We start from the raw sequence: 13,292 nt of genomic DNA, 5'->3' as shown, positions 1-13,292 counted from the left end.
AAGCTGACTTCGTAATTTTGAGTTAAGTTGGCTGCTAAAGTTAAAGTCTGAGTCTATGAGTTTTAACTTGACAGACTCAACTGTTCTTCCCTGTCTTTAAAAACAATCATATCCCTCTCATATTTGTTTAACTGAAATTTAACTCATCCGTTTAGGGGTAAACATTACACCTTCTAAACCTCGCCAAAATATTTTCTTATTTTCACCCAGTAACATTAATCTTTTTTAAGCTTTTGCATTTTGTATCGTAGAAATGTGTTTTGTGAATGTGCTCATTAACATTAACATAGAAAATGAACATTAACAAAACATTAACTCGAGCAGCCGTCTGAGTATCTGACGACCATGTGCAGAGCAACTTGTGTAGCTATCAGGGTGTTATATAATGAGTCCACACACACACACATACTCATCTCTTTGTATACACACTGTGCCAGACAGTGATTCCTGGGCCCTCATACACAACTTAAAATAGAGTTGCACACACACATGATTTGGTCGTTACGTCAAGGCGTGTCCTGGGTGGACGCAGCAGGTTCTGGTTACACGTGAGGCACACGGAGCTTGATATTGCACAGACCAAGCACAAGCGTCCACACTTCCCTGCTACAGTGGTCCAGTGGCTGACCACCTTTTACCAGTCCTCAGGGAGCGTTTCTCTGGAACGGCGTCACCATGCCTAAAGTCTTAGTGCCAGGTGAGTATGGGCAGAATGACTCTGGGGCTTGAACGTGCACTCTCACCCGTAGAGAGAGAGAGAGAGAGAGAGGGGGTTTGGTTAACATTTACTGACACATGATTATAAAGTTTGACTGGAGGAGACCTTCACCAATAGAGATTTGGTTCTGCTTTTTTTCGATGGAATGTCTTGGCCGACAAATGAAAAGCTGTGAAAGAAAAACTTGACCCTTCTGTCAAAATGCCACCTTCATGGCTGTTTGCTAAATAAAGCGCCAGCTCCACAAATCCTTTGAATGTACATTGTTGGGGGGTCAAGCCCCTTCCTGTGCAGATAATAAAGTTTGCTGACAGCTTCAATGACAGCTTCATTGGGGGTTTAAATACAGGTGATTCCGACAATAAGTATGTACTGACTAACACATCACAAAGTGTCATTGTCCCAGAATTTCACATTTTCTAAATAAAGGTACTTTACCTTCATATTCACTTGTGCAATTTGTTCTTACACCAAATCCCTGAGAGGTTTGAATTTCTAACAATTATTCAAACTCCTGTCGTTGAACTCTGCAGCTGAATATCAGCTTCAGAATGAGAAACATGAGCAGAATCATTTTGATGGAGATGATTTGTCTGCAGATTCTCACAACTCCAGCAGTGACATGTGGTCAATTTGTTCTTGGAGGATTTTTACATTCCTTCTTGCTGTATGCCTCATCATGTGTAAAGAGCTCAGCCCACCAAGGCTATTCCAAATGCTGGTGTAATGGTTGCTAATAATACCTCCACCAGGCACAGGGCAAGAGTTCTTTAAAGGGTGAAGAAAAGGAAATGCAATGCTGCAGCTGCAGCTGCCGTCTGAAGAGCTTGACTTTCACAGCTATTAGTGTTCAAATGTGTTTACACTTGCGTAGTGATATTCTGATGTGACTTTGCTAATTTTGCACCAGTGTTGACGTGCAAGTCCAAGTCCATGCAACGTTACTAAGTCTAATATTGAAGGGTCAGTTTAGCCAAATCCTCCCAAAACATAAATTGATGCATTACTCTGAAGGGATGTATCCATGCAGAAAGCTGGATTCATCTATCAATAGTTATCAAATATACTAATAATGTATCCAGCACACCCACACAACTTACTCTGGAGCATTTTCAAGACTATTTTCCTCTACAGGATTAGTCGTAGTAGTAAGCAAGGTATATTTTTGTGGCTCACTGGCCTCCATGTTGTTTGAGACGTAACCACACTTGTTTTGTTCCCCTCTAACCACAAACATCCCACACTGACTGTGACTAATCCAACAGAGGGGGGTAAGTATGAAGCTGGGACACTTTTCATAAGGAGCTTGAGAGACAATGGAAAGCATTACAAACGCATGGTTCACCGTAAAGATGTGCAACAGTCACATCATCAAATGTTCTTTTTTCCAAGGTGTATTTGAATGCAACATTGTCATTTGGATCATTTGAACATTTATTAATCTAATGTTCACATTCAATATCACTTTTGGATGCTTCTCAAACACAGCATTAAAAACTGAACGTCTTAATAAATGTCTTTTGCCGAGTAGCTCGCTGCCTCTTCCACCACAGGAATGTGTCGGTTTGCAGAGCAGCACACAAAACCTACTTGAACTGAGCTGCAGACGTGTTTGAAAGGACGGGCACAGATTGTTTATCCCTGAATGTCAGGAAGACGTATTTAATGCTTCTTCACGTGCACGGAGGAAGATGTTAAAAAATGGTGGAGGTGCTGTGGTGGAGTCACATCACCTGAGAATCAGGGACCACTGAGGCCAGAAAGTCACCACTGCATGTGTCGTGAAGGTGCAGCGACCGAGACCTCCAGCGGTTTTATCCAACTTTATTCAAACAGTGATTGCACTAATGCGTCTCCTCTCCATCCTCACACTACATGTTACCTTAATCCTACTGATCCATTCACACTCACATTCACACTTATCAGTTCCGGCCTAGTGTGTCGTTCCATCGCTTATATCCTCAACATCTACTATTGCATGTATTTCTAATCTATGTTACATAATGTGAATACTGCTAAATACTATGTTAGCACAGCTCCTTTTGTAATTTTACTTCAGTTACATGGATTCTTTAGTTATGCATATACTGTGGATCAAAGTAATGGGATTATCAGCTTCATGTATAACACCTTCAATGTAACATGTTTTAACCCCATACTTCTTTTTGGGTTTTATTCTGGGTGATGCTACTCTCTTGCTGGGCATAATCAGGTCCACAGAGTAAGTATGGATGATGAGACGTGGAAACCAAAACCACTTTAGTCATGTGATCTGTGCCTTATGGTTGTGTTAGAGTAGAAAGCCTTGGCTCCTGGCTCGTAAGTGCATGTAACAAGTAGTTTGTTGTAGAGAGTAGTTACTTGTAGTAGGTGTCAGGTAGTAGCCACATGTGTGTGTTTTTGTAGACGTCTGTTTAAGTACTGTTGCTTACAGCTTGGTTCACAACTCCATCTATTTTTGGAACTTGACCCACTTTACCTGTCGTTTTTTTTTTTGAAATATTGATGAATTCTGATCACAACCGTCTCATCCTGACTGATGGGGTGCAAATCCTAATGAAGAGGAAAATACACAATACAAGATGACGAGAAAACTGGGTCTGGAGTTGAGCTGTACACACAGTACATTAAGCACGGCTGTACCATCTTGTATCCATGTGACTCGAGTCAACTCTGTGTGTGTGTGTGTGTGTGTGTGCTCAATAACTTCAGTTCTTGTATATGCATGGCACCTTGTGTTTGCAGCCCAAACTGGAGGTCAGAGTTGCAGACTTGTAGTGCCTGAGTCAATCTTTGGTCATGTTTGCGACGCATGTGCTGGAGTCTTTGCACATCAGTTTAGGTAACGTATTTGATTTGTATGTCATAGATCCATGATCACCTACTGTATGTCAGTGTCCAATGTCCAGCGTTCAACAAGTTATTTGTGGTTTGCTCCATGGCCACGAGCTATGAAGGTTAGTGAGGATGCATTTCTGTCAATAACACAACATGTCTCTGCCGTGTGTGACAGAGACCGATGACAAGATGAGAGCCTTCGCGGAGGAGGTCTTTGCGTCTGAGACCAAAGGCGAGAATGTCCGCGATGAGATCTCCATGTTTGACGTGGCTGAAGACTGCCCCATTATCCACCATGAGATGGCCCACCATCTGCACGCTGACGATAATGCTGAGAAACGGTAAGACAAGTCAAGGACTGGACACCGGGAATTGAACTCCACCACGATGTGACTGTCGGCTGTGCACAGTTGTGTAACTATATGAAAACTATCTTCAACTGACAATTTTAACATGCAGTACTGTTTTACCTCTTTTACTGTGCAACACTATCACCATGAAGTATTTTTATATGCAGTTAATGTTATTCCTTGTCTATTTTTTTTACTTCCTTGTCTATTGTTATGTATTAATAATCATTTTACTTGTCTATTTGTATATATATATTAATATCTTGTTAGTTGGCTATTATTTATGTATTAATAATCTCATTACTAGTATGTTTTTCCAAATTGCGTTTTGGAGATGCACAGCAAATTTCAATGTACAATAAAACAATTCTATTCTATTCTATTCTATTCTATTCTATTCTATTCCATGACACAGCAACAATGTGACTGCATTGCTAATATTAACTCTTGAAAGTTTTGGTCAACTAAACCTCATCTTTCTGTATCCACAGCAAGAGGTTCCAGCGTTCCCACACCATTGCCTTGCCCACAGGTCCTGGAAAGGAAGCTGCTGCCCCTGTGTCAGCGGAAGTGGGGACCCCCTCCTACCTGGATGTGCCTGACTTCCAGAGGGTGGCCATCATTGGAGACTACGCCTCTGGGGTACTGTGCACTGTGCCTCCATATACAGCTGAAATTCACTCTATTTGGATATTTCAGAAATTTCCACTGGACATCTCTGATGATTGAACTTGGCTTGAGTTGTCTTATCAAAGTCTCCACTAGTTGTAATCTAACACAACAATTTAATTTCTCTGAACCACAGGTGGAAAAACTACTTAATTATAATCCTTTTTTTTAATCATTCATCTTTTCTTAAAACTAGAAAAACTATGGCTTTCTGTAAAGTTTGTCAGTATGAAATTGAATTTGATTGATTTACTGAACTAGACATTTTTAATTTCACTTGAATATGCAATATAAAACATGTTTTTCATTCATAGAATTAAATGCTTGATATTTGTCTCTGTGGGCTACAGCAGCTAGCTCCGAGTTAGCTCAGCTTAGCATAAAGATTGAAAACAAGGGGAATCAGCTCATCTGGTTCTGTCTGTGTCAAACATGACATTAGTATCAGTGCTTAAACTGTCCAAATTAACTAGGGTAAATGATGTATTTATAAAACACTTTTCTAGTCTTGGTGGTTCAATGTCTTTCCCAAAGACGGGTTCAAACCACCAAACTTATGGTTAGTGGATGACCCGCTCTACCTCCTGAATCACAGCCGCCACTATTAATTGTGAAATATTAGTGGGTCTCTTTAGCGTAGCACTGGTCACAAAACTGTCTCCTTCCTAGCTGACATGAATGAAAGAGGTCTTTATCTTAAATTTCACTGACCTTGTGTGTGTGTGTGTGTGTGTGTGTGTCAGGGTCAGTGGTCAATGGCCTCACCAGCAGAGGCCCATGAATGGTGTTCAGCTGAGAGCGGTCCAGGGTTTAGGTTTCCATGACTGTGGCTTTGACATTTACAAAGACACTTTGCTTGAGCTGGCTGTTATTTCTGCTTTAGCTGACCGAAAACTCCACATTTATTTAGATACACTTGTGAACATTCATTACATAACATTTTGCATCTCATCACAATGAGGAAATGACTGCTTGTTTAGCTTATATAGCATAAAATGTCCAGAAAAAGGGAAAAGAGAGATGAAGATGTTTTAAATATAAAACTGTTGATCAATGCAGTTTGCTGCATGTTCTCATATTCCGTCTTACTAGGGCAGAACTTGACATTGACAGCAAATCCCCAAAAAACAATACTTTTACATGTTTCAATTTAGTCTTAGTCTTCTTACTGTTAGTCTTCTTAATAATAATAATAATAATAATAATAATAATAATAATTGTCCCATAAGAAAACATGGATGGGACATTGTGTTTTGAACAGAAAACTGTTGACCATTGCAGTTTGCAGCATGTTGTTTCTTATGTGTTATCATTACATCTTTAACGATTGGATCATCTAATTTAAATAATAATGATAATACATTTTATTTATATCATCTGTTACATTTGTCATATTTTAGGTGACCATGGACGACTTTGAGGTGTCCTGTAAAGGTCTGTACCGCGCCCTGACCATCAGGGAGAAGTACATGAGGCTGGCCTATCAGCGCTTCCCACGCACGGCCTCCCAGTACCTGTGTGAAATCGAGGGGGAGAGCTTCAAACCTGAGGACCAGGTGCAGCCAGGTCAGGAGAAAGGGTGATGTAGGGTTTGCGTCAATGAGTTTAGCTACATTTATTATATTTGTATCTTCCATACATCCTCAGTCTTCACTTCGCTTCCCGAGGATGGAGGTGACCCCTTTGATATAAAGGAGCTGCCGAAGAATCTTGGCTACGTTGCTCGTATGAAGGACGGCGTCATCTACGTGTACAACGACGCCGCAGCTGCAGACAAACACCAGCCCAAGGATCTGCCCTGCCCTGACTACGACACCTTCATCGATGACATGAACTTCCTCATCGCTCTCATTGCACAGGGCCCGACGTGAGTCCTATGAGTTGTGTACTCTCACTTTTCAAAATTCCCCCTGTACTGTATGTCCCCAACCAAGACCCCAATCTTCTTTTAGTTGAGCCCCATGCTTGACTGAGCGTTAAATGCTTTACTATCTAAGCTTGGTGTGGTCCTGGGGAGCCACACAAGGACCCTTGAGATGTCCACAGCTAAATTACACACAATAACAAGACACTTATGGAACTTTTTCCACTTGTAGCAGTAACATGTTTTATAGATTCAAACTGAAATTTGACTGTCACAGCCCCATTGCTACTCTTACAGCTATAAATGTGCAGCTCGTGAGTTGCTGTTGTTTGTTTTGCAGGAAGACTTACACTCACCGCCGCCTCCAGTTCCTCTTGTCCAAGTTCAACGTGCACGAGATGCTGAATGAGATGGAGGAGATGAGGGAGCTGAAGCAGAACCCCCACAGGGACTTCTACAACTGTAGGAAGGTAGACATTTATCATTTGATTATAACATAACAAATATAATGCTAAAGGCCAAACTTTCCTGCCATTTTCGTTTTGAGGGCCATGACATTTTTGTTTTTGTTTATTCTTCATCATCATTGAGATTTTTGATCTCCTTTTCAAGAGACCTGAGAACAAAAAACATTCACAATCAGCAAATAAATACAACACAACAAAGAGTTAATGCATACAAGTGTCAAAACAAGGACTTAAAAAAATAACAAGAGTCATGAAAAACATCAGATAACAAAGATTTCAAATCACCAATAATGTAATACAGCAGCTCATTCCATATAAAAGGCCCAAACCTTTTTAATAGAGCTGAACCCAGTTGTGCTGACATTCCTGTGAATGTAGGGGATAACTGAGGTGATGTGCGTAGTGACATGGTTTTAAATGACAGAAGAGAAGTGAGGCAGTTTGAAAACATGAACAACATGAACAACATTATATGACTGTTTTTTCTCGACTGTAAGGACCGACAGAGTGATACAGAGGACAATAAACAATAAAACATAACACACTGTGATACACAGAGTTGAACTGCTGAAGTGTTAATGAGGCAACATGACAATCCAGAATATCTCTGTACTCAAGGACAAACATGAAGGTGGACAGCACAATAATCTAACGGATGGCTGAAGTCAAACATCCTTCAGCTCTTTACAAGAAGCTGAGTTGGGTTTAAAATTTTTGAGTTAAGTGTTAAATATGTATTTTGAACGACAGTCTGCTGTCAAGCCAGATTCCTAAGTATTTGTATGAATCCATTGTACATGTAATTTAAAATACATGTACAGTGGGTCTAGTTCCTACAAACGCAGGAATTTAGATGAGGAGGAAACTGAAAATTAAAATGAAGTGAATTAAAGTTTGAACTCTTTTTCCCTCAATACTGATCTCAAATTCTACACCCAGACTTTAGATGGAGGTCATGTAAAGTAGATCATAAAGACTTAATGACTATTTGGTTTTCTGTCACAGAAAATAAATTATGTTCACATTAAAATGAGAAAACAGTCAAATGTATGCACATTTAAATAAAAAGCCTTTGAATTACACTGCATACTAACATTTTCTAAAATTGAGTTGTGTCATGTGTATGTTAAATAGAGTCCCATGCACATGAAAGATGAGATTCATGACGTATCATTTCCCACTGACTCTGCACTTGTTTTACTCACAGCTGCTCTGCACCCTGTATCTATGTCTTCAGCTCCTCCATGAGACCGAGCAGAGCTATTACATCACATGAACCCAAACCCTCACTGACCAACTCTGTATCATTTCAGGTTGACACCCACATCCACGCCGCCGCCTGCATGAACCAGAAGCACCTGCTGCGCTTCATCAAGAGGTCTTATCGCGTGGACGCCGAACGCGTCGTGCAGATGCTCAATGGCCGGGAGGTCACCATGAAGGAGCTCTTCCAGTCCCTCAACCTGCACCCTTATGACCTCACTGTGGACTCTCTGGATGTGCACGCTGTACGTTACTTGTAACCTCATTTGATTTGAACAGAAGAAAACTAAAGATTCCTTACATTTTTGGAAACATTAGCATCAGCGTTCTCTGAGCACTGCAATAGTGGGGGTTTTATTATTGTGATAACATTTTTTTATTTGTTTAACCCTAACAACTAAAAAGAAAGAAAGAAAGAAAAAAAGAAGGGAAACGTTTTTACATTTGACCTACATACCAATACAAATACTAATACTTACACAAGGGTTTAATTAAATAAACAAACAATTGAATAAATAAACAAATGAACGAATGAATAGATAAATACATGAATATACTGTATGTTGCACAGTGAGATGGTGGTCTGGAGAATAAGCTAAACAAGGTATAGTTCATGCAGTCAAACTAATACAGTAATACATAAAGAAGACTGGGCTGGTCATATTACATGGGGAATATGACTCAGGATTGTGGGGAAGACAAACCATGTCAGTTATGACATGGAGATCATCTCCAGAACAGTCTGTATTTCAGCTGTTCTTCGTCTTTCCAATTTGTTGCTATCAATCTGACATATTTGCTTTGAGTGCGCAATCATTCAGGAAATAATAATCATAATAACCTTTGTCTATATAGCATTTTTGTAACATTTAATGCAGCTCAAGGTGCTTTATGAGAAAAAGGTAGTTAAAACAGATCAGATGCTTCAAAATATATGAAGGAATTAAAGGATATTAAAACAATCAATGAAATCATTTTAAAGATAAAACAAGGTTAAGATTGATTAAAAGCCAGACCATAAAATAATCTTGGAGCAGTTTCTTAAACATATCAACAGAAGGTGCTTTTCTAATGGGAGTTTGTTCCATAGCCTTGGTGCATAACTACAGAAAGCTGCCTCACAGTTTTTTGTGGTTTATATTGTAATGTTTTTTTGTTTCTCTAAAGGGGAGACAAACCTTCCAGCGTTTCGACAAGTTCAACGCCAAGTACAACCCCGTGGGAGCCAGCGAGCTGCGTGACCTGTACATGAAGACAGAGAACCACATCAATGGAGAGTACTTTGCCACCATCATCAAGGTGAGTTTCTATGTAGTATGATATTTTAGCTACAAAGCTTTACTAAAATAATTATAGAGGATAGAGGATTATTTAGAGGATAAAAATGATCTAACTTCATGTGATCTTAGCCTGATTCACGTCCTTTTCTGTAAACCAGGAAGTAGCCAGTGACCTGGAGGATGCCAAGTACCAGTTCGCCGAGCCTCGTCTCTCCATCTACGGCTGCAAGCCCGACGAGTGGGGCAAGCTCGCCGGCTGGTTCGTCAGGCACAGAGTCTTCTCCCCCCACCTCAAGTGGATGATTCAAGTGCCCAGGATCTAGTAAGTTTTCCATTTCTGTTGGTTCCTCCATGGACCCAGTTTATTTATCCACTGCTGTGGATAAATAACATTCCCTACCAAAAATCTTTTTAATCACAGGCAGGGAGCTTGACAAAAAAGGAGAAGGCCTCAAAAGTCTTAAAAAAGTGTCTTTGTTTTCTCCCTCTTCTATCTCAGCGATATCTTCAGAGGCAGGAACTTCGTGCCCCATTTTGGCAAGATGTTGGAGAACATTTTCCTCCCTGTGTTCCAGGCCACCATCGACCCGCTGTCCAACCCCGAGCTCAGCATCTTCCTCAAGCATGTGAGTCACAAACAAAGGCCAAAGATATATTAACCATTAGTTAAGGTTAAAAGTCATCAACATGGATAGCAAAATTAATAGTCATTATCAGCAGTTTTCCTCAACACTGACTTTTCCTGAGGGTCTCAAGGATTAACCATCTTCCTGGTTGATGTGTAGGTGACAGGTTTCGACAGTGTGGACGATGAGTCCAAGCACAGCGGCCACATGTTCTGCACCAAGAGCCCCAAACCAGAGGAGTGGGACATCGCCAAGAACCCCTCCTACACCTACTACATTTACTACATGTATGCAAACATCACTGTGCTCAACCAGCTCCGCAAGTGAGTAACTTTGCTTCCATATACACAGGAATATGATTATATGTTTGTTTGTTTCCTTCTTTTTTCTGAGAGTTTCCTTTCATTTTATCTGCTTGTTTCTTTATATTTCATCTCTTCTAAATAATCACTATGAATGCAGATTTAATGACTACAGGACAATGGTTCCTCTAAGAATACGTCTCCTTTCTGTAGCATAACACTTGTTTATCTCCTGCTCTCCAGACAGAGGGGGATGAACACGTTCATGTTCAGGCCTCACTGTGGCGAGGCTGGAGCCATCACCCATCTGCTGGCTTCCTTCATGACCGCTGACAACATCTCTCACGGCCTCAACCTCAAGAAGGTCGGTCCTCCCTTTATGATACAAAATGGTAGCGGATGTTTGGACCGTCTTTTTGACCGTAGTCTGAGATTTAAGATTTATCCTTTGAGTAATCCTGCAGTTTATATTTAAGATATTGCTCTTGACGTCATTTTTGTCTGTGTTCGCATCATATCTTAAAGAGCAAAGTCAAAATACCAGGCTTTGATAAATACTATCATGAGCTGACGTAAACTGTATCAGTGTAAAATCATCATCTGTATCCCCCCTCTTCTCCTCCACCAGAGCCCCGTGCTGCAGTACCTGTACTTCCTGACCCAGATCCCAATCGCCATGTCCCCTCTCAGCAACAACAGCCTGTTCCTGGAGTACGCCAAGAACCCGCTGCTGGAGTTCCACAGGAAAGGCCTGGTGGTGTCTCTGTCCACAGATGACCCCATGCAGTTCCACTACACCAAGGTCTGAGCGCACGGAGAGGAGGCCTTTGATGCTAGTGTAGACAATGGGGCAAACTGTGCTGTGTATAACGGCCATTGTATTATGTACATGCTTAGACAAGTCTTTGTGTGGCGTATATATTCCACAGGCAAAGTCATATATTGCACACTCCAACGCAAATACAACAGAAAGGGCAGTGAATGGACATGAGTAGACAGATTAACATGTGTATTTAATGATGTTAATGATTCACCTTTATGTCCACAGGAGCCCCTCATGGAGGAGTACGCCATCGCCGCCCAGGTCTTCAAGCTCAGCACCTGCGACATGTGTGAGATCTCCAAGAGCAGCGTGCTGCAGAGCAGCTTGTCTCATGAGGTAACGCGTCTGATGGAGACCTTAAAATTCAGTTGTTGACCTTTAAGACCTTTAAGTTCAACCAAACAGCATCAAATTCCACCTTTCTTCAAGATCCATGAATTAATCCCCGGGAAATCTGTGAAAATGTCAACAAAAGCCCGATCTCACAATGGTAAAAACAATCATATATTATAATATTATTAAAATTATAATAATTCCTGGATCTGCCCCCTAATCTGGATCTACACCAAAATATAAGGGTTCTTCCCGGCCCATACTACATCCCCCCACTAGGTCTCGTTATAATTCCGTACAGTACTTTTTGCAACAAACCAACAAGCATTCGGACAGCGATGAAAACATAACCTGTTAGGTGGAGGTAATAACCTGTGAGATTTGTCTTTCTTTATATAGTGACAACATCTTTCCTGAAAAACCATAACTGAAGTGATTTTTCTGATTTATTCTCATATTAAAACCCACTTTCTTCCCCAGGAGAAAGTCCACTACCTGGGTAAGGACTACCAGAAGGAGGGGCCGGAGGGCAACGACATCCGCAAGACCAACGTGGCCCAGATCCGTATGGCGTACCGCTATGAGACCCTGTGCTACGAGCTCAACCGCATCAAGGAAGGCCTGAAGCCTGAGTAAACAAAATCACATCTGACGTACCGCTCGTCTGTATTGTGATGTAGAAACGTTTCTAAATTTGTTTTTCCACCGCAACTCTTAATCCAGCTAAGAAAGTGACCTTCTAACTAACAAAGGATGTTCTTTCCTTTGGGAAAACACGTTTGTCTAGATTTCTTGTACATCACAGTATGACTATTCTGTGTGGGGAAACATCATGTATTAGAATGAAAGGAAATAAAATGTGAAAAAAACACATGTCTACGAGTGGCAGCTCCATTTATTTGACCTGTTTACCTGTGTTGATTTTCTACCACCTCTGCATTCAGATGTTCCTCATAAACCTGTAAGTCGTAAGTCGTTCTCTCTTCACTTATATCCTACACTGTGAACCTGAACTAATGCGAATGTCTGTTGACACCTTCAGAAGTTTCCCTGTCTAAACACTGTCTCAGCAGAGTGAGGAGAGAAAATAAATGTGCATCAGACGTTGTTGACCTGATGTGCTGCATAATGCATCACTCCGATCGTCACTGACTGTCAGATCCTGCATCTGCCTGCCACTTCCAGTAAAGACACCCCCCTCACTTTATTGCACCTGATCCTAACAGCCCGGGCAAAGTCGACATTTACTTTATCTGAGCTGAGTTCACGTTTTGTTTCCTGGAGTCTGAGATCTCTTTTTAAAGTTATGCCTATGGAGCAAATCAAGGCCAAAATAACTAAACAAATAGGATATATATTGTCAGTCTGCTCCACTTCATATGTTCTTCAAATCAGTTTATAATGAATAAATAGCATCTGCTGTGAAATTTACATGTATTTTCCCCCGTGAATCAACGTGTGCCTTAGGGCAACTGTATGAACATATCACTTCCTTTGTTAAACAACTTTTTTGAAGTTGTACAAAGATACATTACAAATCAAAATATGGCAATTAACAGTGAACACTTCAGACTCAGACATCAGCATTATGTCACATGGGCCAAACATAATATATAAGGCATAGAAGGAAATATATTATGATGTTCAAAAAGTATATTGTGAGAAATGCAAAAGATGTGTAAGAAAACAGACAAAAAACCACTTGAACACTTCAACACCTGGAGGGCTACTAGATGTTCTCAGCAATCTCTTATATAAA

The 13,292-nt window shown here is 40.7% G+C and overlaps 1 protein-coding gene across 2 annotated transcripts; it reads left to right on the top strand.

Annotated features, from left to right (window-relative positions):
- The first annotated feature begins 545 nt into the window (after positions 1-545).
- Positions 546-12,406, top strand: ampd1. Of its 2 annotated transcripts, XM_035160041.1 has the most exons (17): positions 560-697; positions 1,984-1,989; positions 2,931-2,939; positions 3,732-3,897; positions 4,398-4,548; positions 5,976-6,141; positions 6,223-6,442; positions 6,780-6,909; positions 8,220-8,414; positions 9,337-9,468; positions 9,608-9,771; positions 9,949-10,075; positions 10,235-10,398; positions 10,621-10,741; positions 11,006-11,179; positions 11,426-11,536; positions 12,014-12,406. In XM_035160041.1, exons 1-17 carry the CDS (start codon positions 676-678, stop codon positions 12,167-12,169), a joined length of 2,214 nt encoding a protein of 737 aa, XP_035015932.1. In that variant the 5' UTR covers positions 560-675; the 3' UTR covers positions 12,170-12,406. The 2 variants fall into 2 exon arrangements, with proteins under 2 accessions (XP_035015933.1, XP_035015932.1); XM_035160042.1 differs by lacking the exon at positions 1,984-1,989 and having other exon boundaries at positions 546-697.
- The last annotated feature ends 886 nt before the right edge of the window (positions 12,407-13,292 follow it).

This window comes from Hippoglossus stenolepis, chromosome 6 (genome assembly GCF_022539355.2).
Source record: "Hippoglossus stenolepis isolate QCI-W04-F060 chromosome 6, HSTE1.2, whole genome shotgun sequence".
Lineage (NCBI taxonomy): Eukaryota > Metazoa > Chordata > Actinopteri > Pleuronectiformes > Pleuronectidae > Hippoglossus > Hippoglossus stenolepis.
Note: the sequence above shows the minus strand (reverse complement) of the source record. Positions and strands in the feature narration are given on the sequence as shown.